Below are 27,251 nucleotides of genomic sequence, written 5' to 3'. Positions count from 1 at the left end.
AATTATTTAAATACTAGTACTTGTTGTTGATGATGACTAGAAAGTAAAATACTTGAAAAAACATCAGTTTAAAAGACGTTAAGTTTAAAAATAAATCATAAACGAGTCTTTGTCAAAATATATTTTTGTAAACATATCCTAAAAATATTTTGAAATCATTTTCTAATTTTTCGGGATTTTTATAATATGGTTTGAGGTTCCAAAATTATAAAAATAATTTTGGAATTTTAAGTTTGGAATTAAACAGGTCTTAGAACTGATGTCCTAGGTCCTGGTTTCATTTTATCGGTTGAAGCTATAAAGCACTCGGTCTTGGTCGGGAACCCCTCGGTCCAGTTTCAGGATCCTCAATCGGAGTGCAGAAGTTCCTCGGTCGGGGTGTTAGGGCCTCTCAATCCTTGGCTAGAATTCTTGGTCGGACTCATCGGTCCTGGGTTCGTGAGTTCTCGGTTGGGTGAGAGACTCATCGGTCCTAGGTTTAACTTCTCAGTCGGACCTATCAGTCCTGAGTGAGAGTCATTGGTCCTAGGTTAGGGAGTTCTCGGTCGGGTGCGAGACTCCTCGGTCCTATGTTCGATTTCTCAGTTAGATGTAAAAATCATCGGTTAGACCTCTCGGTCCTAGATAAAGAATATCGGTCGGACCTCTCGGTCCTGACTGAAAATCCTTAGTTAGACCTCTCAGTCCTTACTAAGAATTATTAGTCGGACATCTCGGTCCTAATCGAAAATCATCGGTCGAATCTCTCAGTCCTAGTCGGACCCTTTGGCCCTCAAGAACATCAAAATTGCAGGCTTTGCAATTTTTATGGTGGCTTGGATCCTTTGGTCCAAGGACTTGCCTGGCTTCAGAAAGCTTCCAATAACATTAGAAACATGATCCCAAGGTATCATTCGACATAGGTGATGATCAATTTGTTCAAAACAATTTGAAGGCCAAAAATTGGGTTTTTGGTTTTTAGAGTTTAATGAATTGTAAGAAGTTTGCCAATAGCTTCCTTATACTTCATATATTTGATTGATACCAAAACATGAACAATAGCTATTCATTTGGATCAATTTAAGAACTCAAAATTTTCATTTATTTTGAAAATTTTAATTTTGATCTATTATGATCGGGATTAATCAAATATGATCTAAATAGTTTTCCAACATCATTAGAAACATGTCGGGAAGCTTTTTAAGTTGATGCTCTTGAGAATTAACTCAAGAACAGAAAACTCATTTTTTTATTTTTCCTAATTTAAATTTGGGTTTTTCGTTTGAGATTGATTGATTGTTCATAGCTTTCACGGAAAGCTTGTAAATGATCCTTAGATCGACTTCTAATTAAAAAATCCATAAATCAGATAACATGCAAGCTTATTAAATCTAAGATATAAAAATCTAAATTTTAAATTGGAAATATGAATTAAAGGATGATTGAAAGCTTAAAAAGTGTTGGAGAATATTCTTTAGACCTTAAAGGAGTTTTTTGGATGCCTAAATCCAAGTTTGAGGCCTTACATGAATATTCAAAAAAATTAGAAGCTTTGATATGTGGCTTAAGATAATATCTATTGGCTTCAAAATCATCAATGGAGGGTATTTATAGCTTTTCAAAGTCAGTTGAGGCACTTGAGGCAGCCAGTGGGCCTAAATCAGTCAAACACCATTCATTGTGTTTTGGTTGTTCTTCATCCCAGTTGCTCGTTTAGGCCATAATTAGGCCAAGAATTTTAGTAGAAATGATCACCATGGTAGGGTAATCATTTCACCTTTTGAATCAGCCGAAAATGTGGACTATCGGTGTATTTCCATATTTGAAAAATCAAAGATGGCTGAAGATAATTATCCCTTCGGCGATTGCGGTGAAGACGACGATCCAAGTGAAACGACATCGTTTTGGGCATATTTGGCGAACGTGGAAGGCGTCGTTTGCGTTCCGTTGCGTTCCATCAATGATCAAGCGCTCTATTGAGTTTCATCTAACGAGCGTTAGCTGATCTGGTGCGGGCGCGCGTTCCTTTTACTATAGCGAGCGACTCTTGGGCATTGGATGAAAAGTCAGCGTCCATCCAAAGCTCGTGGTTTCAGTTGTAGCGATTTCTCTATGTTTCGATTACACCCGATTACAGATTTTATTTTTTTATTTAAAACCTTATGGGTTTGTTTGAAATTGAACTTTCTTTCACCCTTTTGGCTTTATTTTTAATTCTTTAAAATACACAAAATGACAAATATTTTTCCAATTTATTTGATATTTTTACATATTTTTAGGTTAAATAAATAATTTTTGGGGATAAAATTGGTATCAAATTTCATTATAAATTATTTATTTTAATCCCTTTGATTTTTCTAAAATTATTTTAAGATAAAATGAGTACAACATTTATCTCAGATAATTTTATTTATTTTTTTTGGCCATTTTCTTAATTAATTATGTTTTAACTATCACAATAATTAATATAATTTGGGGTTAATTATTTTGATTTTATTTATTTAAAAATAATCAAAATAATTATTTTAAAATTTTAAAATTGGGTATGTAGATTTTTAGTGTTTATGCCCCTCTCGAATCAAGTTTGAATATAACAAACCGGTTTTGAAAACACAGATTCAAGTATGACATCTAACACTAAGTTTTTCTTACCCAATTTATGTCATTTAAAAGGTGGTGGAAAGATAGAACATGTAGTGAGTTGATGTTGGAGTGACCTAGTGTTGCTTTGTATATCATTCGTCAAAGTGCTTCCAAGCGTTGCTCAAGGATATTTCCTTGGTGATTATCCTAACAAGGGATAATTCATGTATTCTATTTCAGATCTCAATAAAGTATTCGTAAAATTTATGGGATAATGATAAAGTGATAATCATAGGAATTAAAAAATTAATTCATGTTTAAGCATGAATATCAACAAATTATTTAAGATAGTCATATACAAATGGCTAATAGTTAATTTCGCTTGATGAGACATTAAAGAGACATGAAAGTTTTAGCAACTTTCATGTAGGTTACTAACAAGTAATATTTTAAGGTGATCATATATGTATGATCGCGAGATTATCAATAGATATGTCTCCATGAAAGATGACAAGCTTGCTTATAGGTACTATCAATAGATAGGTTAATTGCGGGAGCTGAAAAACTTGCCACGCGGGTTATCAACAAGTAAGGTTGAAGAAGATCATGTTTAAATGATCGTGGTACTATCAATATATAGGTTTTTGTGTTTTTGTAAATTAGAGGAGAATGCCTATCAAAAAATAGGATTTTTGATTGGAGTACCTATCAAGAGATAAGGTTATTGAGATACCTATAGAGAGATGGGGTTTTGATACCTATTCGAGCGATTGGGTTTTGAATACATAATCGAGTGAAGGGGTTTTGAATATATATTCGAGCGATAGGGTTTTGAATACCTATTCGAGCGATAAGGTTTTGTATGGATCATATACATATGATCTCTACTCCTTGTTGACATACAAGATTGTTAACGAATCATGTATGAATGATCTATTGCTTGTCGATAGATAAGGCTTGATACCTATCGAGTGATAGGATTTCATTTTGAGTACCTATCAAGAGATAGGGTTTGGATACTTATTGGAGATTGGGTTTTAAATACCTATTCAAGTGATAGGGTTTTGCATTTTGTGAATTAGGAGATATACCTATTGATAAAAAGGATTTTTGATCAAATACATATCGAGTGATAGGCTTTTACTTTAAGTAACCTATCAAGCGATAGGGTTTTGATACATATTCGAGTGATAGGGTTTTTGAAAGGAACATATAAATATTATTTCGGGTTCTTGTTGACAAACAAGGTTTATAATGGATCATGTCCGAATGATCTACGTGCTTGTCAACAGACAAGGCTTTTGAACATAATTATATATAAACGATGTCTCGACCTATTGACAGATAGGGTTTGGGCAGAATCATGTATAAACGATGTCTCAACCTATTGATAGATAGGGTTTTAGTGGAATCGCGTATAAATGATGTCTCAACCTATCAACATATATGGTTTTATCGGAATCGTAAATAATTGATGACTCAACCTATCAACAGATAGGGTTTGGGAGGAATCGTATATAAACGATGTCTCGTCCTATCAACATATAGGGTTTTAGAGAAATTGAATATAAACGATGTCTCGACCTATCAACAGATAGGGTTTGACGGAATTATATATAAACGATGTCTCGACCTATCAACAGATAGGGTTTGAGCGAAATCGTATATAAACAATGTCTCGACCTATCAATATGTATGGTTTTAGCGGAATCGTATATAAACGATATATCGACCTATCAACAAATAGGGTTTTTGTGGAATTGTACATAAACGATGTCTCGACCTATCAACAAATATGGTTTTAGCGGAATCGTATATAAACGATATATTGACCTATCAATAGATAGGGCTTTGGCAGAATCGTATATAAACAATGTCTCGACCTATCAGCATATGCAATTTTGGAGGAATAGTATATAAACAATGTCTCGACCTATCAACATATATGGTTTTGGCGGTATCGTATAAAAATGATGAATTGTATATCCACAAATAGGGTTTTAGCGGAATTGTATACAAACGATGTCTTGACATGTCAACATATAGGGTTTTAGCAAAATCGTATATAAACGATGTCTCGACCTATCAATAGATAGGGTTTTGGCGAAATCATATATAAATAATTTCTCGATCTATCAACATATAGGGCTTTAGAAAAATCGTATATAAACGATGTATCAATCTATCAACAAATAGGATTTGTACGGAATTATATATAAACGATGTCTCGACCTATCAACATATAGGATTTTAGCCGAATCGTATATAAACGATATCTCGACCTATTAACAAATAGGGTTTTGGCAGAACCGTATATTAACGAAGTCTCGAGCTATCTACAGATAGGGTTTTAGTGGAATCGTATATAAACGATGTCTCGACCTATCAACAAATAAGATTTGGACAGAATCGTATATACACGATGTATCAACCTATCAACTAATAGTATTTTAGCGAAATTGTATATAAAAGATGTCTCGACCTATCAACATACAGGGTTTTGGTATAATTGTATAAAAATGATGTCTCAACCTATCAACATATAAGGTTTTAGCAAAATCGTATATAAACGATGTCTTGACCTATCGACATATATGATTTGGATGGATCGTGTATGATCAATCTCCGGTTCTTATCCTCAGACAAGGTTTTTAACGGATCATCTACAAATGATATTTATGCTTATCAACAAACAAGACTTGAAACAGAATCGTATATAAATGATTTAATATATCTATCGACAAATACAGTTTTAGGACCTATTAACAAATAGGGTTTTGAAATGGGATTGTGTACGAATGATCTCACATACCTATCGACATATAAGGCTTAGGTTACCTACTAACAAACAGGGTTTTGAAATTGGATCGTATACAAATGATCTCACTTACCTATTGACATATAGGGTTTGGGTTGCCTACTAACAAATAGGGTTTTGAAACGAGATCGTGTAAGAACGATCTCACATACCTATCGATAGATAAGGTTTATGTTACCTACTAACAAATAGGGTTTTGAAACGGATCGTGTACAAACGATTTCTCGTACCTATCAATATATAGAGTTTAGGTTACCTATTAACAAATAGGGTTTTGAAACGGGATTGTGTACGAACGATCTCAAGAACCTATCGACAGATAGGGTTGAGGTTACCTACTAATAAATAGGGTTTTGAAACGGGATCGTGTTTGAACGATCTCTTGTACATATCGATAGATGGGGTTTATGTTACCTATTAACAAATAGGGTTTTGAAACAAGATCCTGAATAAATGATCTCATGTACCTATCGATAGATATGGTTTAGGTTACATACTAACAAATAGGGTTTTAAAATGGGATGTGTACTAACGATTTCTCATACCAATCGATAGATAGGGTTTATGTTACATATTAACAAATAGGGTTTTGAAACGGGATCGTGTACGAATGATCTCTCGTACCTTTCAACATATGGAGTTTTAGTGGACTCGATTTTCTTATTTGTTTTTGTAGTATCTGTCATGGATCTTTTGGTCTTTAAGAGAATATTTCAACAAAATATTTTTCCCTATTTTTTATTAGAATGACCTTCATAGCTAGTTGAAATCTGTCAAACGGTGGTTTCAAACTTTTATGAATAGATGACTCATATTTTTGGATAAAAGAACATTTTTTATTTCCCAGTTCCTATCCTTCTTTCTCTTTTTTTGTGATTGGAATGAACCTTTGATTCTTCTAAATGAATCATTACGTTTTTGGATTCAAAACATATTCGGGGCTAGGTTTTGAACATCTTTTATGTCCTTTATGATGATATTCTTTCATCAAGGAATACGATTTCTTTTTCCTCAACTTTTGAGATATCATCTATACATTCGATCTCGTATACAAACGATTATCCAGAATTATAACCCTCAAAGAAGATTGTCAAAATCCGATGTTTTTACAAGTGTGCAACTATTTTTGGTTTGCTCGGCTCTGAACCACATTTCTTGAAAGTCCACTCATTGTAAAATATTTTTTAGAGAGGTTTACCAACTTTCTTTTTGGGTTTTCATTTGTCATTTTTCTCTTTTTTTTTCTTTTGTTGACTCGTGGGTATATCCAGTAAAATTAGTACATTATTTCCCTTGTCATAACAATCAAGACTAGAGTTTAAGTGAGCAACGGATGGTGATTTCAATACCTCAGCCACTTGAGCCATTTTCTTTTTTCAGTTTTGGGGTGTATCTGGTAGAATCGGTACATTCTACTTTTGTCGTAGCAATCATAAATAGAGTCTAAGTGAGCACAAATGGTGATTTCAATACCTTAACTAACATAGAAACATTTTTCAAATATTTTAGAGATTTTTGGGGTTCATTCTAGTTCTCTTTTTGGAATTTTTATTTTTGGTTTTTTCTTCCCAGAACATCGAGTTTCAAACCTCTTTTTGTTTAACAAAAGTAATAATGAGGTATCTTTTCTCAATTTGGGGCTCTAGGTCTCACTTTTATGGGGTTTATTCTTGTTCTTTTTCTTCAAAAACCTTCTATGGAGGGTTAGTCTTTAGATAATCGCTTACAAACGAAAAAGAGTGTATGACCGATATCTCTTTAAACAATGTCATTGTGAAATTCACAGTTTTATTTTTGAGAATATCACTTAGGTGGACGCAATGTTCTTGGATTTTCCTTACTTGTTTCCTAAAATCCGTCACACTTGGTTTAGTTAGAGATCAATGTTTTCTTCCTTTCTCAAAAGATTATCTTTTTTCTCTTGAGGAAGGGACTAGAGGATTTTATTTATAGGAGACTAGGCCTGCAAATATGCAGGTTACCTACGTATCGTCTCTCCTTTATTTTTTTGCATGAGAAGAATCATGTCTCCGTAGTTCGGATATGAGTCCTCTTGTCCATGTTGCAAGTAATACAAAACATAGGATTGTATTCTGTTGAAATAAGCTTCTTTAAAGGTCGAGCTTTAAACCGTTATGCGCATAGCTTGATATTATACAAAATATCTTTTAAGCGCATTGAGATTGCTTGATTCAATGAACTATTCACCTTCTATTGTAGATAGGTAGACAACTCCTCTAGAGAGGATTTTCTTAATTAGGAAGGTCCTTCCCATTGGGGTCGAAATTTTCCACTAGGGTCTAAAAGTTCCCGGGTTCGTTTAAGAATTAGATCACCTTCTTTGAGGTTTCTAGGTTTTACCTTTCTATTGAAGGTGTTCGACATGCATTTTAGTAGGCTTGAATTTTATATAAAGAATTTAACCTTTTGTTCTCCATTAACGTTAGTTGATCATATCAAGATTTGAGTTAGTCTTCTTCGATAAAGTGGCTCTCCAAGAGTATTTTTAGAGCTGAAATCTCGATTTCGATAGGTTGTGCAATGTTCATACCGTAAACTAATTAGTAGGGAGTTTCGTTCGTCAAGGTTCGAGCGGTTTTACGATGTCCCCATAAGGCATATGGAAACTTTTCATGCAAATCCTTATACGTGTTGGTCATCTTCTTGATGAACTTAATCACGTTTTTGTCTGTCGCTTTGACCGCACTATTAGTTTGGGGTCTATATAGTGATGATTTAAGATGCTCGATCTTAAACTCGTCGAGCAATTGCAACACTTTTCCTTAAAAGTGTTGACCAATATCTAAAATCAAGGCCTGAGGAACTCCATATCTAGCGATGATACTAGATCAGATGAACTTTGCCACTTGTGATGATTTCATCACTTTGTAGGAGGCTGCTTTAACCTATTTGGTGAAGTAATCTATGGCGAAAATTATGAATTCGTGTCCATTTGACGCGTGGTGATGGATTTTCCCAATGACATCGATGCCCCATGTAGAAAAAGGTCAAGGGGATGTCATATTATAGAGGAGCGAGGTTGATGTATGCTTTAGGTTAGCATTTATTAGACATTGATGATAGATCTTTACATAGCTCACACATTCTTGTTTGAGGTTTTTCTAGTTATATCCTAAACGAAGTATTTTCTTGGCTAAAGTCATTTCATTCATGTGTGGGTCGCAATGTCCCTACATGTACGTACTTCCATGATCCTTTTGGATTCGGGAATATCTATGTAGAGCATGTTTTGATCTTCGAAAGTTCGACGGTAAAGCTTGTTGGCAATCCAAGTATATATTTGGTGGAATACTAGCGCAATGCTCGTCGTTCCTTAGCTCGGAAGTGAGAAGGATATTCTTCGTATTTAATATACTTCTAGTGAGTATCGTACCAGGGTTTAGTTGCATTCTCCCATGGATTTACTACTCCCTTTTCAAAAGTAGGTCATTACTTTTGTCGGATTTTTAAGGGATTGACTTTCATTCCGTCAGAAATTTGAGTCATGGTTGTCAAAGTAGTTAGGGAATCCACGAAGTGTTTTTGACTTCTTGGAGTGTTAACAAATGATACTTGATCAAATTTTTTCGTGAGTTTGGTCAGGTGAGCGTGGTAGGGTTTCAAATTTTTCCCATTTCACTTGCCACGTGTCATTGTCTTAGGATGTAACCAAGTTATAGTTACCAAAAACATGTAGCTTGGCTGCCCCTTTTTCATATGTCAATTTGAGACCCAAAAGGCATTCCTCGTATTCGACCTCGTTATTGGTGACAGGATATTTGAGTTTTATGGATATTGGGTTGTATGTCCCTTTTAGGTCAACTAACAAAATCCCAATTTTGTAACCCTACTTTCTAAAAGCACTGTCAAACTTCAGTTTCCATGTGTCTAATGTAATACTCATAATTCTCTTGTCGGGGAATTAGAGTTTGTTTTCTAACTCAACAATGATGGGTTGGTCATAGAGGAAGTCTGCAACAACACTTCCTTTGATAGACTTATGTACCATATAGGTTATGTCGTATTAGGATAACATCATCATCCATTTGGCTAGCTTAAGTGATAGAAGAGTTCGTTGGAACAAGAAGTGGATCGGGTTCAGTCTTGATATTAACTTAATGGGGTGAGTTTGCATGTAGTGTCTCAACCTTTTGGTGACCCATGCTAATGCCCAACATATTTTATCAGCTAGAGTGTAATTAATTTCATATTCAGTCATCCTTTTACTAATATAGTACATAGCCATTTCGAGTTTATCCTCATTTTCTTGAGCCAATTGGCTTCCTATGGTTGTGTCTGTTACAGTAAGGTACAAAATGAGAGGAATGTCGGCTCTAAGTGGCAAGAGTATGGGAGGGGATTTTAAATAATCTTGTATTCTATCAAATACTTGTTGATAGTTTTTATCCAATATGAACTTTTGGTCTATTTTCAGGCAACTATAAAGTGAATCACATGTCATAGTAAGCTTGTTGATGAATCGGCTAATGTATTGGATTTTTTCCAGAAATTCTCAAACCTCTCTTTCGTTTTAAGGGACCGCATAGCCGTGATTGCTTCTATCTTAGAGGTATTGGCTTAAATTCCCCTTTACATTATTAAGAAGCCTAGAATTTTACTAGTTATGACTCCAAAGGTACATTTCTTCGGGTTAAGTCGTAGATGATATTTCCTGATTCGTTGTAGGAATTTCTCAAGGTTTTGGACATGTCCTTCTCGATCCTTATATTTGACAATCATGTCGGCGACATATACTTTCACTTCCTTTTTGATCATGTTGTGGATGATCATAGTGGTTGCCCTTTGATAGGTTGATCCTATGTTTTTAAGACCGAAAGACATGGCACGATAACAAAAGGTACCTACTTCTGTTATGAACAAAAATTTTCCTTGTCATGTGGGGCCATTAGTATTTGGTTTTATCCTAAAAATTCATCCATGAATGATAATAGTACATGGTCGATAGTGTGATCGACCAATATGTCGATGTCTAGTAGCGTGAAGTGGTCTTTAGGACTGGCCTTATTCAGATCCCAATAATCTCCACACACATATTTTCCAGCATTTCTTCAGGACGGGAACTACGTTAGCTATCTAGGTTGGATATTCCACTACCTCGAGAAATTCATCTTTGAGTTGCTTTTAGAATTCTTCTTTAATTTTGGTCATGACCACCTCCTTCATCCATTTGAGCTTTTTTTTATTGGCTTAGCGTCTAGATATAGAGGAATGTGATATTGTGTGATTTTTGGATCAATGTCTGGCATATCCTTATATGACTAGACAAAAACGTCTTTGTTGGCTTTCAATTGCTCAATTATATATAGATGTTCTTACGAGTTTAAAATTTGGCCGATCAAGACGATTTGTGGATCGTCGGCCGTTTAAATTGATTTCAATTGTCTTTTCTACTGAAGAAAAAATCTCGTTCTCGGTTTCTAAAATGTGTTTGGTTTCGAAGTTTAAATTAGAGTAAAAGGAAATGTCGTTTATATTCATACATTCGAAGTCAATTTTTGATGATACATCAAGGGTTTATTACATGTAAGAAAATAATGATCTAACAAGATCATTGTTCTTAGATTTCTTACCATGTACAATATTTGACATCTCTCTGTATATGAGAGGGGAAAGAGTTCTTTCTTCGTCGATTAAAGAGTTCTTTCTTCGTCGATTAAAGAGAATTGGTTCCTTAAAGACCAGAAGAGATGGTTTCATAAGTGGTATCAATTGTATTGGAAATCCAAGTTTTCCAGGGCGTCACGCCAATAGTTCGTTCTTTTCCTTCTGGGAAGATCAAACATATCTCGAACCTTCTTAGTTCAACCTGAGGGGTGTCAATATAGGTAGATCCAATGACTATTGTAGTGTCAGTCTCACCGTTGACCGTGATAACCTAGTCGTTGGCTATAAATTTGAGCTTTTGGTGTAGCATGGAGGTTAAATCATTGGCTTGGTGCAACCATGGTCAACCTAAGATCAATTTATAGGAAGGTTGCATATTGATGACACAAAAGTCAACTTGAAAGGGTTTTTCGGCCACTCGGATGGTGCATTTAAGGCAACCCATTATCTCACTACGAGAGCTGTCGAAACTTTTGACACACAAGTTAGATGGTAAGATCTTGTCTTTAGATACGCCTATCTTCTCAAGAGTCCTCCAAAGACATATGTTGAGAAATGATCCATTGTCTATTAAATTGATCGGAACCGTCTTTCCCTCCATTTGCACGGAAATGTAAAGGGCTTTATCATGGTCTGATTCGGTTGATGGAAGATCCTTATCTACAAAACAATCATGTTAGGCTGGAAACGGGTGGAAATGATTCTTACTAATTCCTCTAAGGTAGTGTTAGTAGGGACATTAGGCTTACTTAACTCATTGAGGACTACTTTCCTATGCTCGATAGTAACATTAGGATTTCCTAAATGAAAATATTAGCATTTATCCTTTTAAGTTGACTCAAGAGGTTGTCTCTTGAGTTAAGAGCTATAGGCTCGTCATCCTTTCTTCTCTAGGTTAGTTGTTAAGAAGTGGATGATGACACATTGGCCATTGTGGTTTTCATGAAACTGGGTTGAAAATCCGTTCCACCACGTGTTGTTGCTTAGGGTGTCAGTATTGGCAGTCATTTTAGACTTCCACCATTCAGAAATTTTACCAAAATGGGTTTTGAACTTATTTTTGGGCTAGGGATCAATCATGTTGATTTTGTGTTCAACGTTATGGATCAGGTCTAGTAACGTATTAGTGTCAAATAATGCTTCATTGGTTATGAGCATGTTGACTTGGTAATCCAGTAACGAGTTCTTGGCTTTCTTTGGCTTGGCGATCACATTCTGATCGATCAAGTCCTGGAACAGATGTTTAAGGGCACTACAACTATCAGTAGCGTGGTCATTTGCTTAATGGTAGTCGCACCAGGCGTTCTCATATTTCCCCAAGAGTGATCTGTTCGTTCTTGGGTAAGGGGTTTGATTAGATTCTTCCCTTAGAGAATCTTCATCACCTCACTCAAAGGCATCCCTAGGTCATCAAGGACTCTATGAGATTTAGTTGCTTTCTGAGGTGTGAGTTTAGTAGGGGTTATTGTACCTACCTTAGCCTGTGAAGGCTTGTTTGGGCTCATCTTTTGAGGAGGATGTTCCTACCATGTAGTTGTTATCTGGTGTACTTTTATCTTTTCCTTTCTTGGGAAACGACTTAGAGGTGGGGGAGCTTTAACTTCTTTTTCATCTCTCCCTTCTTTCTCAATGGCATGATCGAGATTATTGCCGGCTTTTAGCAATTTCTTCATATTTTGGAAGGTTTTGACGGAGAATCCAACAAAATATCGTCAATTAATGCTTTCCAAGATTATATCGATATTTCGCTATTTTCTTGGGAGGGAATCAATTTCCTCGGCGACATCTCTCCATCTTTCGATGAACACGAAGAATTTCTCATTTTCTCTTTGTTTAATATTCTTCAACCTCTTTTCTGGTCATTCTAGGTTGAAGTGCATAAAGAAGCGTTCTATGAACATTCCAGCCAATTTCTCAGTGGTCTATATATACACTTACTTTTGCTGGTGATACCAGCGTAGAGCAGCGTCATTGAGATACTAGGGGAATAAATGGAGAACTTTTGGTTCTCCAAATCACAATTACAGAAGTGTACATATTGAAATAGACAGTCAGATCGTTTTTTCCAATGTACATGGATATGGCTAGTAGCTTAGTGCCTAATGGAATGACTACTCATTCAGCAGTCTTCATAGTACCTTTCCAGTCATAGTGTTCCTCAAAGTTTTTTCCCTTAGCTATTTTATTTAGCTAGGCTTGCCTCTGCCTTCATGGCTTGAACTTAGTCATTTGGCGTTCATATTCCATTAGTGGTGGTTGATCAAATATTGTAATTTGTCTTTCATGTGGTCCTAGGGGTTGAGTACTTCCTCATGTGTCCCGTGTTATACCCGTGTGGTTTGGTCGAAATCTTCTTAGAGTCTTCATAGAAAAAGACTTTCTATTGAGTTCGAGGACCAATAGGACGAGGATTGATGAGTGTGAACATAACCGGGATCAACTAATTAGTAAATCGAGAGGAAAAATGCATGTTTTGGGATGTGGATGGGAATTGCTGAATAACTAAAGAGTTTGTGATCAGCGCGAGTTGCTTTGTCACATGTTGCAAAGCTGCCTTCATTTCCCTAAAAATTGGTTCGTAGAGACCGTTTCAAGTGTTGGGACTTCTTCAGCCATCTGGTGGGGAATAAAAATTCATGTTTTTGGATCTCTCTATTTGGTGGTCGTGTCGGTTGCCGTAGTCGTGGAGTGGACTATTGCAAAGAGAAAGAGGTGAGGGTTTGTAATTGTAACAAAGTACAATGCAATGCATATGCATGTAAGATGAATCATAAGGAATGAACATCTCTTTTGTGATTCAAAAGCAAACATAGAGTTGTTATACAAAACATATTTGTTAAGTTTGTTACAGACATATCTCTCTAGTTAAGATTTATAGAGAGATTCTAAAGGGGAAAAGTGTTGACAAAGGACACTACTTTAAGTCCATTTGTAGCCTGTTCCCACACTAGAAGTTTCCTCCTCTTCATTTTTCTTTACCTACTCGTATTCTTCGATAATGACAATGAGGTGATTCTTTCACTTTTCTAGGTTTCTCATCTAAGAGGCGTTGTGCCATTTCTCGAGATATCCCATATTCTCCTTGTGATCAATTGGTCTATATATAGTGATAGCAGTCCTAGTATAAAGGAATGTGAAGCCACAACCAAACTGTTTGAAGAGGTCGTGGGTGTAATAGAAGGTAACTCATTCTAAGCCCAAAAGCATGAGCATAGGATTATCATCCATCATATATGTCATCTTCTTGATGGGATACCACGGAAGTAACTCCCTAATTTTGTCGTCATTCTCTACAAGAGGTTTAGAGAAAGCTTTCTTCATCCTTCGGTATTGAAGAGAAGGGGACATGATATCTCTAGGACATACTAGCGACAGGCGTTCAAGTTTATCAAGAAGCTAGATGTAGAGAACCAGAGGTGAGCCTCTTTTTCTCATAGTGGAGGTTAGGTATAAATCATTTAGACCCATCAGTGTTTCAGCCAGAACGATACATGAGGGTCTTTGTTTCCCTTACGCATGTGGTATGCTACCTCCAGGTTTTTTGAGGAAGGTTTATCATTTACTACTGCTAAGAAGAAATGAGCTAGTAGGATCGTTAGCGTCATCATGGATGATCCTAAAGTCAAAGAAATATCTCCATTCCTCAGTTCTATCTTTGTCCATTTTTGGAAGTCGATATACGTATTCCTAAGGATAGTATCGGATTTTGTCTTGGTATATCCATACTCTTCTTGCAAGAGCTTCCTCAAGGACATTAATTCTAAAAATGGTTTTAGATACAGAATGTTCTTGTTGTCCATCATTAAGATAGCTTAGAATTCTTCAATGGTCTGTCACATTTTTCTTTCTCCCGTGAAGTAAGCTCGTCTCATGGGGTTCCACCTTCTTTACATTTGCATCATGAAGGTGTGATTTATCTTGAATTTTATGAACCTCGTGATGGGAATGAGTCCATAGATCCCATGGTTCAACTCGTTTTAGTGGAAACTATCGATCCACGGGACTAGTGCGATATCCTTCAGCATTAATATCATCTGAGATTGGAAATTCAAAATATTTACCAAAATGTGTTTGTTTTGAAGAAGGAATATATTTGAGATGTTCACTTAGACTATACATGCATACACATAATACATATATAACAGTTATATAAGGGTTGTAGTGACGAGGTTTTAGTTGTTTGAGCACGACAAACAACCGCCTTATTGAGAGTATTCATATTTTTTTTGTTAATGAGAATCATAAAATAGTATCATTCACCAATAGTGGAAGGGGTAAAATCGCCGCCATAAACTATGGAATATCAACTCAATTGGGAATTTCCCTCCACCACCACAATGCCTACGTTCTATCGGACGGCTCATCGTCAGAGGGTGGGGTCGATCCCTTACGTTCTAGTTTTTTCTCACGCAACATCACTCGTTTTGTAACAAGTTGTTGTTCATCATCGACAATCTTTGTACAAAAGTGTAGAAGTACTGAATCTAGTCATGTACTTATTTGCAAGTAATGTTAAGGTGATGTACCATTTGCAAGTATAGGCATTTAATATGATAAAACATATGCATCCATTAGGTGTTGTACCATTTTGGATATGCCTATTAGATTGAAAACGTGATATAATATTTTTCAAAATCCAAGTTTATGTTTTCGAGTTAAACATTTAATCCCCCAACAGAGTTGCTAGAAAGTTATAACCATCACAAAATGATTGAGGTTTGAGAATTTCTCCTCGATTTGCGTGTTATGAATTTTTATAAAATAAAACATTATTTTAAAAGATTTTAGATAATTCCTAACAGTTTTTGAAATTAATATTGAAAATAATTAATTTGGGTTCAAGTTTAAATAATCTTTAGATTATTTATAATCAAAATAAAATTTGATTATTTTAAATTAATTTTAAAGATTATTTCTTTGAAACAGAGTCGTGAATTGATTTTTTTTAAATCAATAAAAAAGCATACGTGTACAAACGTATATTTAGCTAGACTTTCTTTTAGTTCTTAGTTTGGTGATACTCGGGAAAGAGCTTTTGCGCTTCATCTTCTGTGCCCGTTTTAAAAACAATATTTGCTTATAAATTTGGCCTTTGAAAATCGGTTGTATAACATTTTATTTTAACTGATTATTGTTCTGATCTTAGACATGCATATATTTTTGCGTATTTAAAGAATTGTAACAATAATTATTTAAATTTTGGTACTTATTGATGATGATGACTAAGGAGAAAAATACCTGAAAAACATCAGTTTAAAAGGCATTAAGGTTTAAAAATAAAACTTAAACAAGCCTTTGTCAAAGTATTCTTTTGTAGAAATCTCCCAAAAATATTTTGAAATCATTTTCTAAGTTTTCGAGATTTTTAGAAAATAGTTTAAGGTTCTAAAATTTAAAAAATAATAATTTTAAAATTAGAACCAAACAGGCCTTAGGACCGGTGTCCTAGATCCTATGTCGGGGCCAAAAAGCCCTCAGTCCTCGTTGGAAATCCCTCGGTCCGAGTTCAGGATCCCTGGTCGGGGTTTTTTGGTCTCTCGATCCTAGATTAGGGAGTTTTCGGTCGGGTGTGAGACTCCTTAGTCCTAGGTTCGATTTTTCGGTTGGATGTAAAAATCATCGGTCGGACCTCTTGGGTCTAAATGAAGAACATTTGTTAGACCTCTCGGTCCTAGCTAAAAAGCCTCGGTCAGACCTCTTAGTCCTAACCGAACTCTCGGTCTTAGTCGCATCTTTCGGTCCTCAAGAACATCAAAATTGTAGGTTTTATAATTTTTATGGAACCTTTAATCCTCTGATCCAAGGGCTTAGGTAATTTCACAAAGATCCCTGTAACATTAGAAACATCATCCCAATGTATCATTCGACCTGGGTGATGATCAATTTGTACAAAACAATTTGAAGGTCAAAAATCAGGTTTTTAGTTTTTAGAGTTTAATGAAGTGTGAGGAGATTGCCAATAGCTTCCTTATACTTCATATACTTGATTGATACAAAAACATGAACATTGGCTATTCATTTGGAGCAATTAAAGAACTCAAAACTTTCATTTATTTTGAAATTTTAAATTTAATTTTAATTAAACATGATCGGAATGGATCAAACATGATCCAAATAGTTGTCCAACATCAGTAGAAATATGTTGGGAAGCTTTTTAAACTGTTGTTCTTGAGATTAGCCAAGAGTAGAAAACCCATTTTTTTATCTTTCCAAATTTAAATTTGGGTTTTTTCATTTAAAATCGATTGTTCGATCCTAGCTTTCATAGAAAGCTTGTAATTAATTGTTAGATCGATTTCCAATAAAAAAAATCCAACAATCAGACATCATACAAGCTTATGAAAACTGAAATATAAATTTCAAATTCAAACTAGAAGTATGAATTAAAGGATGAATCGAAGTTTACCAAGTGTTAGAGAATACTCCTTAGACCTTAAGGAAGCTTTCTAGATACATGAATCCAAGTTTTAAGGCCTTATACAAAAATTACAAAAAGTCAGAAGATTGGATCTTCAATGGAAGATTTTTTGAAACTTTTGATTTGTTGCCTGAGATGATATCTCTTAGTTTCGGAATCATCAAGGGAGTTATAGCCTCCTGAAGTTGGTTAAGGCAACAAGTGGGCTTGAATCAGTCAAACATCATTCATGGTGTTTTGGTTGTTCTTCATCCCGGTTGTTCGTTTATGCCATAATTAGGCCTAGTATATAAGAAATGATCACTGTGGTAGGGTGAATATTTTACCTTTTGAATCAACCAAAAAGGTAAAAATTTTACGGAGTTCCATCTTTGAGAAATCAAAGATGGTTGCGGATGATTATCTATTCAGATATCGGAATGAAGGCGACGATCTAGGTGAAACGACGTCATTTCGAGCGTATTTGGCGAATGCAGAACGTGCCATTGGTGTTCCGTTACATTTTGTCAGCGATTAAGCGCTCCATTGTATTTCAGTTAACGGGGCCTTAGCAAATCTAGTCTGGCGTGGGATCGTGTTCCTTTCATTGTAAAGTCGCCTCATGTGCATTTGATAAAAATTCAGCGTCCATCCAAAGGTCGTGGCTACAGCTGTAGCGATTTCTCTATATTTCGGGCACCCGATTACAGATTTAATTTTTTATTTAAAATTTAAAGGGTTTGTTTGAAATTATTTTTCTTCACTCTTTAAATTTTGTTTTTAAAAATCTACATACTTATTTTATTCCCAATAATTATTTATTTAACCCAAAAATACACAAAATATTAAAAATAAATATGACAAATATTTTTCCAATTTATTTATTTATTTTTTGCATATTTTTGAATTAAATAAATAATTTTTAGGGATAAAATAGGTACCACTATTCACACACTATTCAAATTTCTCAAAGTAAAAGAAAATTGAAAATAACATACTCATTATTTAAATTTCTCAAACTTATATATTTTGTATAAATAATGTTATGAAATTAATGTAATATAATTTAAATGATAATTAATTTTTTATAATTAATGTGTAAAGTTGCAAATAAATAAAAATGAAATTTAAATTGGTTAATTTTTTTTATAACAAAATTTAGTTAAGGTGAAATTCTATATTTATTGTATTTAATTAAATTTTTTTTTAAAATTATTAAATATGACTAAATCATTAATATATTATATATTGTGATTCAGTTTTTAACTCTAGTAAATTCTACTAATCTATATATATTGCTTAATTTAAAATTTTATTCATCCAAAATTATACACAAAATAAGGTAATTTTTCTCTCCTAATAATTATTTATCTTAATTATTTTTTCTTTCTTAATATATATATATATATATATATATATATATATATATATATATATATATATATATATATATATATATATCCCTTAATTTAATTATTAAGTATTTTTACTCTCTCATCCCATATAAATATTTATATTTTTTAACACTAATAATATAAAATATTTTTTTATTAATAATTTTATATTAAAATATATAATATAACATAACATATTTATTTTTATATTTAATAATAAATATATACTTATATATATAATAATGTTTAAAGTTAACGAACACCTCTTTCCTCCCTCTTCCTCTTTATTTTCTAATTATTTTCATTATTATATAATATATATAATATATATATTATATATATATATATATATTATAATTTATATTTCTTTATCATATAATATCTAAAAAAATTATTTATATTAATATTAATTCAAGATATAAAAAAAATTGGTTATAAAATTACCTAACTTCATAATTTTTATATTTATTTTATTTATATATAAATATAAACAATTTTATTTATTTTTATAAATGCACATACCTTTATAATTTTATATTTATTTGTTACATTTTATATATATATATATATATAATATTAATTTTTATCATTAATTTTATATAAATACATTTTATCTTTTATCATACATTTTTTCTCTCATCATATATATATATATATAATATTTTTTATGAATATATATAGTTTTTATGTTAATATAAAAATTAACTAATAGGTAATAAATATTAAATACAAAATATATATGCATACACAAAATAATAAAATTATTTTAACAATCATGGTCTAGCGGTTTAAGTGTTCACATTTCGTTGGAATTAGTGGTTGGTTTGATGAACATTTAAATGTCTGAGGTCACGAGATGGAGGTCGGGTGGTTGGTGGTTTGTCAAATATGATATTGGAATTAGTGGTTGGTATGACGAGCATTTGAAATTGTGAGGTCACGAGATGGAGATCGGTGGTTTGTCGAGTATGGTATTAGAATTAGTGATTGGTATGACGAGCATTTGAAATTGTGAGGTCACGAGATAGAGGTCGGTAGTTTGTCGAGTATGGTATCGAAATTAGTGGTTGGTATGTCGAACATTGAAATTGTGAGGTTACGAGTGGAGGTCGGGTGGTGTGTGGTTTTTCGAGTGTGAGGTCATTAGATGAAGATATGGTGGTGTGTAATTTGTCGAGTTTGACGATGCAATTAGTGGTTGGTTTGGCAAGCATTTGAAATTGTGAGGTCACGAGGTGGTGGGTGGTTTGTCAAGTGTGAGGATAGAATTAATGGTTGGTTTGAAGAGCATTTGAAAGTGTGAGGGCACGAGATGGAGGTCGGGTGGTGGGTGGTTTGTCGAGTGTGACGTTGGAATTAGTGGTTTGTTTGAAGAGCATTTGAAAGTGTGAGGTCACGAGATGGAGGTCGGGTGGTGGGTGGTTTGTCGAGTGTGAGGTTGGAATTAATGGTTGGTTTGACGAGCATTTGAAAATATGAGGTCCCGAGATAAATGTCGGGTGGTGGTTAACTAATTGGTAATAAATATTAAATACAAAATATATATGCATACACAAAATAATAAAATTATTTCAACAATTATAAGTGGTCTAACGGTTTAAGTGTTCACATTTCATGTGGGAGACCAGGTTTCGAATCCCAAAACATGCAAATTTATATTTTCAAGGATGTATTAAGCATCTGAAAGTTTGAGATCGGAATTAGTGGTTGGTTTGGCGAGCATTTGAATGTCAGAGATCACGAGATGGAGGTAGGGTGGTGGGTGGTTTGTCGAGTGTGATGTCGGAATTAGTGGTTGGTATGACGAGCATTTAAAAGTGTGAGGTCACGAGATTGAGGTCGGGTGGTGGGTGGTTTTTCGAGTGTGAGGTCAAAATTAGTGATTAGTGTGGCGAGCATTTGAATGTGTGAGGTCACGAGATAGAGGTTAGGTGGTGGGTGATTTGTCGAGTGTGAGGTTGGAATTAATGGTTGGTTTGACGATCATTTGAAAGTGTGAGGTCACAATATGAATGTCGGATGGTGGTTAATGGTTGGTTTGGCGTTGGATAATTGGGGGATTTGTTATTGATTTGTTGAAGTATGAGTAAAAGAGAGGTTGACTAAGATTTGATGAGTGGTTTGTCGAGGTATATAAAGGCATATGAAAAAGTGTGAGTCACAAGATTAGGTTCAGTGGGTGGTTTGTCGAGGGGACAGAGAGGCATATGAAAAAGTGTGAGTCACAAGATGAGGGTCAATTGAAGGGTTAGTGGATGGAGGTCGGGTGGTGGGTGGTTTGTCGAATTTGAGTTTGAAATTAATGGTTGGTTTGACGAGCATTTGAAAGTGTGAGGTCACGAGGTGAATGTCGAGTGGTGGTTAGTGGTTGATTTTGCGTTGGATAAGAGGTGTGTGATCAATTAGGGGATTTGTTGTTTTGATTTGTTGAAGTGGAAGTAAAAAAAATGTTGACTAAGATTGGTGAGTGGTTTGTCGAGGGATGAAGTCATATTAAAAAGTGTAAGTCACAAGATTAGGGTCAATAAGTGGTTTGTCGAGGGATTAAAGAATCGTATTAAAAGTGTGAGTCACAAGATGATGGTCAATTGGAGGGTTAGTGGTTGAGTTTGACGAGATATAAGAGGTGTGTCATAAATTGATGTCGACTAAGATTTGTGGGTGATTTGCCGAAACGATAAAAAAATACAATATAAAAAAGTGTGAGTCACAAGATGAGGGTCAATTGAGAGGTTAAGTGAGTGCCGAATGGATAAAATATATGTTAATATTAAGTTTGTGATGAAAAATAATTTTATCTAAAATATTTATAAATAAATAATTTTTTATATATATTCTTATCGTGCATTTAATTCATGCCAGTGATTATTAATGACAATTAGTTTTATAATTAAATATAAATTTTAACCTTTGTCTCTAAAAGTATTGGAGACTTGAAAAAAAATTATTGTACTATAATAGTGTTTTAATTTTGTCTAAATTTCATGTATTAATCTTGTTTGAATGATTTGTTTTCCTGAAATAACATGTTTTTTTTGTTATATATAAATAATGTAATATTTATATTGTATCGATATTTCATTAGCATACCAAAATTTCATTACAGTAAAAAAAATAACAATTTTAGAGGAGCGGTAAGATAAGCACAAAGGATTTCATTGTCTCATTTTTTATAAAAAACAAATAAATAATAAAAAAAGATAAATAGATATTGCTACATTCTAATCTAGAAGCATAGAGTTAATGTAATTATTTTTTCAATTATTCAGTTATAAAGATAGTAAACAAATTTTAATTTGTCACCATTAACATATTTTATCATCACAATCCCAATTAAAAATTATTAAAATAAAATATTTTTATTTTCTCAATTATATTTTGAATAAGCAATTATTTTAAATAAAATAATAATAATTTGTTTATACTAACAAAAATCAAATTTTCTAACATGGTTCATTTAAATTTTGATAAAAATAAATAAAGTCAATGATCAATTTAATCATAAAATTAGGGTCTTTCTTTAAAATTATTTAAAAAACTCACACAAATTCAATTTTACGGTATCATTAGCCAAAAAAAAAAATACCCTCTATTTTAAATTATTATTTTTTATTTTATTTATAAATAAAAATAATCTTTAAGTCTTTTTACCAAAAATTATTACTTTCTCATCCCTTTCATCCAAATTTTGGTTTTTTTAAAAAACCCACAACCGAATAAGGCCTAGCAGAAAGACTCACTAAAACAATAAAACACAATAATAGCATTAAATGTCAAATATAACTTATAAACTTCAAGCCAAAAACATAAACTATAATAGAAAAGGCAAAATCCTCACAAAGAATAGCAAACAAGTGAGTTAACACGGTCCAAAACCCATTGTGTCTACACAATAGCATTAGCAGCACTAGCAATCCTAGGCCACAGATCAGCACATTCCTTTCCAATCGGTCCTGTAATTGCAGACCCTACATACCAACAAAACCCACTAAGTTTAAAAAAAAAAACTAGTAATACCCATAATAACTGTTTTTTGTTTAATTCTTGAAGTTACAAGGACTTCTAACTTTATAAACAAAAAAAACTATATGAACAAATTGAGATTATACATTATTACATTCATTACCTTTCATTTCTCCTTTGGGATTCACAATGACACCAGCATTATCTACACAGATGCAAATAAACAAAAGTTGAAGTCAAATTTATATCTTGTGTATTAGTAAAAAACACACCAAATGAAGCAGGCCACAAAGAAAATTAGCTTATTTGACTACAAACCAAGCAAAAATGGAATGATGAACTAAGGGAACTAGTATATAAGCTCATGCAGCAACAACTTAATTGGTATCTTGGCAATACCATTGAAATATCAAATTGAAAAAATAAATTAAAATCTTTTATACATTACAAATAAGCCATAATTTCAGATCCATCATGGGCTACACATAACTAGTGTATTGTAATATTGTACAAAGACATATTTGTACTATGAATTCATGGTGCTCTTTTGACAATTATTTATATAAAAAAGAGTTAGGGTGGGACTATGTAAACACATAGAAGAAAATAACCAAATCTACATGCATTATAGAAGGGATAAATATAATGAATGAGATTATGATTTTGAAAACTGGCATAGATTGTTTCATATATTCTATCAGATGGGAATTGCCAAAAATGAGAATTGACCATTCAGATTTATTTTTTTTCTAGAAAGGAAATTTAGAAAATGTATTTTATAATTGCAGCAAGACCCAGAAAGAAAAAGAAGGTCGCAAGAGAAAATGAACCTTCAAAGTACATAAACACTCCATCCTTTCGGCGCCAAGGTTTACGCTGGCGGACTATGACAGCAGGCATGACCTTCTTCCTGAGATCCGGCTTGCCTTTCTTGACAGTGGCCATAACCATATCTCCTACACAAGCTGATGGAAGACGATTGAGCCTTCCCTTGATACCCTTAACTGAAATGATGTAAAGATTTTTCGCTCCAGTATTGTCGGCGCAGTTCACGGTCGCTGCAACCGGAAGACCAAGTGACATCCGGAATTTGTTTCCGGCAGAACCTCCTCGACCTGATCAGGAAATAATCAAATTCAACAAAGCTAGTTCAAAATAAACATGGCGGTACACGTGATTACTGATAAAACGAAGCATTAAATGAAAATAACCAGAGAATATGATCGGATCAAACCATACCTCGCTTCGACATCTTGTGCCGCCTCTACCCTCAGCCCTGTCTGCTCTCTCTCTCTCTCTCTCTCTTTCGTTCAGGGTAGGCTGAAGAGTTTTTTTTATTATTTATTGAAGTAGGGTTATACTTTATGAAGCGGGCCAATTAGAGCTACTTGAAATGAAGGCCTCATAACTCAAAACAAGGCCCAAAATTATCTATATTACCCTTTTCCGTTTACAATTTACTTGTTATAAAAGTAATATAGTAAACTCCAATAAAGGGACATATATGAAGCATAATAATAAAAAAAAAAAAAAAATGGGATAATGGATTAAGTATGTAGCCCGCAAACATAGTTAATCATTTAACCAGGTGCAGAACTTGCCGCCCAACGGGCTCGAACCCAGGAACTTAGGGTTGGTATCCAACTCTTTTTGCCGCTAGGCTAGAAAAAGGGATATGAAGCATAAGTAACCACTACCTTACATGTCATTTTATTTATAATAAAAATGATCTAAAATATAATATTTTTACCGTAACTTTATTTATTTTTTATAATTTGTTAATTATTTAAATTTATAAAATTAAAATTCCTTAGAGTTTTCTAAATAATACAACCAACAAAAGAACTCCAAAATGAGTTTTTCTCTTCCAATCAACACCTAAATCAATGAGGTAAGATCTTTTGCTATCAAACATCTCTGTTTTTATGTTCTCTAAAAACAGAGATGTTTGGTAACGGAGGATCTCAAATGTAAACCAACACTCAACATATGTTTATTCTCATTTGCATTCAAATACAATTTTGCATTTATACTTTTCAAATACTCAAAAACTTTTAAAAAATACAAAATGGTCTCCTAACTATTTAATAGGTTCATTATATATATTTTATATAATTTATTGATATGTTTTTTTTATTTTTATCTTTTCATTTTTTATTAATATTTTTTAAGTATCATAAATTTATATAATGAACAACATTGATAAAAAAAATGCTAAAAAATAATTAAATAATTTATAATAATAGTTGTTTTGATGTAATTTTTTGATTTATGTAGTGTAATTTGCGTTTATTTAATAATGTTTAATTTATTTTTTTAATAATGTTTGTTTTTGATGTCATTTTCGTATTTGTTTGTATGTTTTATTTAATGATGTTTAATTTGTTTTTTACGTGTATAAATTATTAATTTATATTTTATTTTATCATAAGTGGATACGACTCTTTGAAAAAATATTGGGTTTAATTTGTAAAGCTGATACATATATAGCTATTATTGAAAATATTTGTGAAAAAAAATATTCCAAAAATATTGTTTTAAGTTTGAAAATGGGACTTTGAATTGGAGATGAATTATTATTTGATGAGAAACCCATTTTGATTTTGAGAATGAATTTTTGGGTTGGAGATTGTCTAACACTGAAGTCAGCGTATGTGATTCAGTTGATTTCTTATTTAATTCTGCCGGATCCGGTAAATTTTCAAGTTGAAAGTGTTGATCTGATTTTACCCAATGTGGATGTTATTGACGATTCGGGTAAAGTGAGATGGTCGTAGCAGAGGCCTTGGGGGATCGTTTGTAGCTGAAACTAGGGATCCAACAAAGAATGACGTCCTATTTTGGCTAGGAAGGGTACGAGATGGCTGAGGATAGGGGTGTAAACGAGCCGAGCCGAGTTCGAATTAGTCCTAGCTCGAGTTCGGCTCGACTCGTTTTTTATTGGCTCGGTTCGATCTCGATCGAACTTTTAATATTAAGCTTGAACTCAGCTCGATCATATAATCATAGGCTCGTGTTCGGCTCGAAAGGCTCGAAAGACTCAAATTTAAATATATTTATATATTAATTTTTTATATTAAAAAAATAACTGAACAAGATTTAGGGTTTTACCAGAGCGAGATTTAGGACTTTGAAACGAGATATAAGTTTGTTGAAGAAGTATCAATAGGCAGTCTATTGAGTCTTCTTGCAAAATGGTTGTGGAAGTGGTATATTATAATTGAGATAAATTTGAAATCATATTAGACTCCATTAGGTTTATTTTAAAAAATAAAATACTTTATAGTGAAATAAAATTAATTTTATATCTTATAAAATATAATATATTTAGATTGCATATATTAAATAATATTATAATATAATTATATTTTTTATTTTATTTTTAAAAATTATGTTTTTTTAATTAAATTAATATCATATTTATTTATTTCCTTATAAGTATTATATAATATATATTTTTAATTTATAAACATTATTCTAGTATATCTTGATATACCAAAATATTGAAAATCTCATACCTTTTAAGTACTAATAATTTTGGTATCGGTATCCTAAGCAATAAGTCCATAAATAGTCTTATGGGTGTTTCAAATTTTGATTAAAAAGTAAAATATAATAAAAAAATTTATATGATTAAGCTCGAAAAAGCTCGACGAGCCATCAAGCGAGCTTTACCTAAGCTCGAATTCGGCTTGAATCTTAAACAAGTTTGCTCGAGCTCGGCTCGAATTCGATTTTGACTGAACTCGAATCGAGCTTTGACCAAGCGGCTCGGCTCATTTACACCCCTAGCCGAGGATAGCTCAAATTTAATCTTGTTGTTAGTTAGCTAGATAGATAATGAGAGAGAATATATATTTATGGTAACAAATTTAATCAAAAATATTGTATTTTAAATTATTTATCTTATAAATTTAAATAGATTAACAAACTATTAGAAAATTTAAATTATAAAAATTAAGAGAAATGATTGGGAGGGGGAATTTGGGAAAAGGAATTTTAAAGAAAATGATGTGGTGTGGCTTAAAAAATAATAAATCTTCTCTCTCTCTCCTCTCTCCTCATCCTTTATCATTTTCCAACTAATAACAAATTTTCTCTCTCTCTCATCCTTTTCCAATCAGTGATGTGGTGATAGTCATTACCTTCTCATTCTCTTTCTCAAATTCCCTCATCTATCACTCCTCAAAAAATAAATATATGGTGAAAATATTGTTGGGAATTTTGAAATGAAGATTATTTTTATACTGTAATCTAGCAATGTGAGATGGGTAGATGCACAGATTATCCAAGTCTAAAACAGAAGATCAAACACAGAACAAAACTGTTAGATAAAATTAGACCGGTTAATAGAACTTAACAAAAATAAACCTTCCATGCAGGAACAAAGAACCGGACCAGTCAAATTAACCAACCGGTTTGAGAAAACCAACCGATCAGATAAATGAACCGGTTAAGAAGCTCAACCGGTTAAACTATCAAACCGACCAGA

The 27,251-nt window shown here is 33.1% G+C and overlaps 1 protein-coding gene across 1 annotated transcript; it reads right to left on the bottom strand.

Annotated features, from left to right (window-relative positions):
• Positions 1–22,536: 22,536 nt before the first annotated feature.
• Positions 22,537–24,114, bottom strand: LOC124925454 (60S ribosomal protein L23). The gene is made up of 4 exons (XM_047465493.1): positions 23,999–24,114; positions 23,590–23,874; positions 22,923–22,964; positions 22,537–22,764 (listed from the first exon to the last, which is right to left on the bottom strand). Exons 1-4 carry the CDS (start codon positions 24,009–24,011, stop codon positions 22,682–22,684), a joined length of 423 nt encoding a protein of 140 aa, XP_047321449.1. The 5' UTR covers positions 24,012–24,114; the 3' UTR covers positions 22,537–22,681.
• Between the last annotated feature and the right edge of the window lie 3,137 nt (positions 24,115–27,251).

This window comes from Impatiens glandulifera, chromosome 1 (genome assembly GCF_907164915.1).
Source record: "Impatiens glandulifera chromosome 1, dImpGla2.1, whole genome shotgun sequence".
NCBI lineage: Eukaryota > Viridiplantae > Streptophyta > Magnoliopsida > Ericales > Balsaminaceae > Impatiens > Impatiens glandulifera.
Note: the sequence above shows the minus strand (reverse complement) of the source record. Positions and strands in the feature narration are given on the sequence as shown.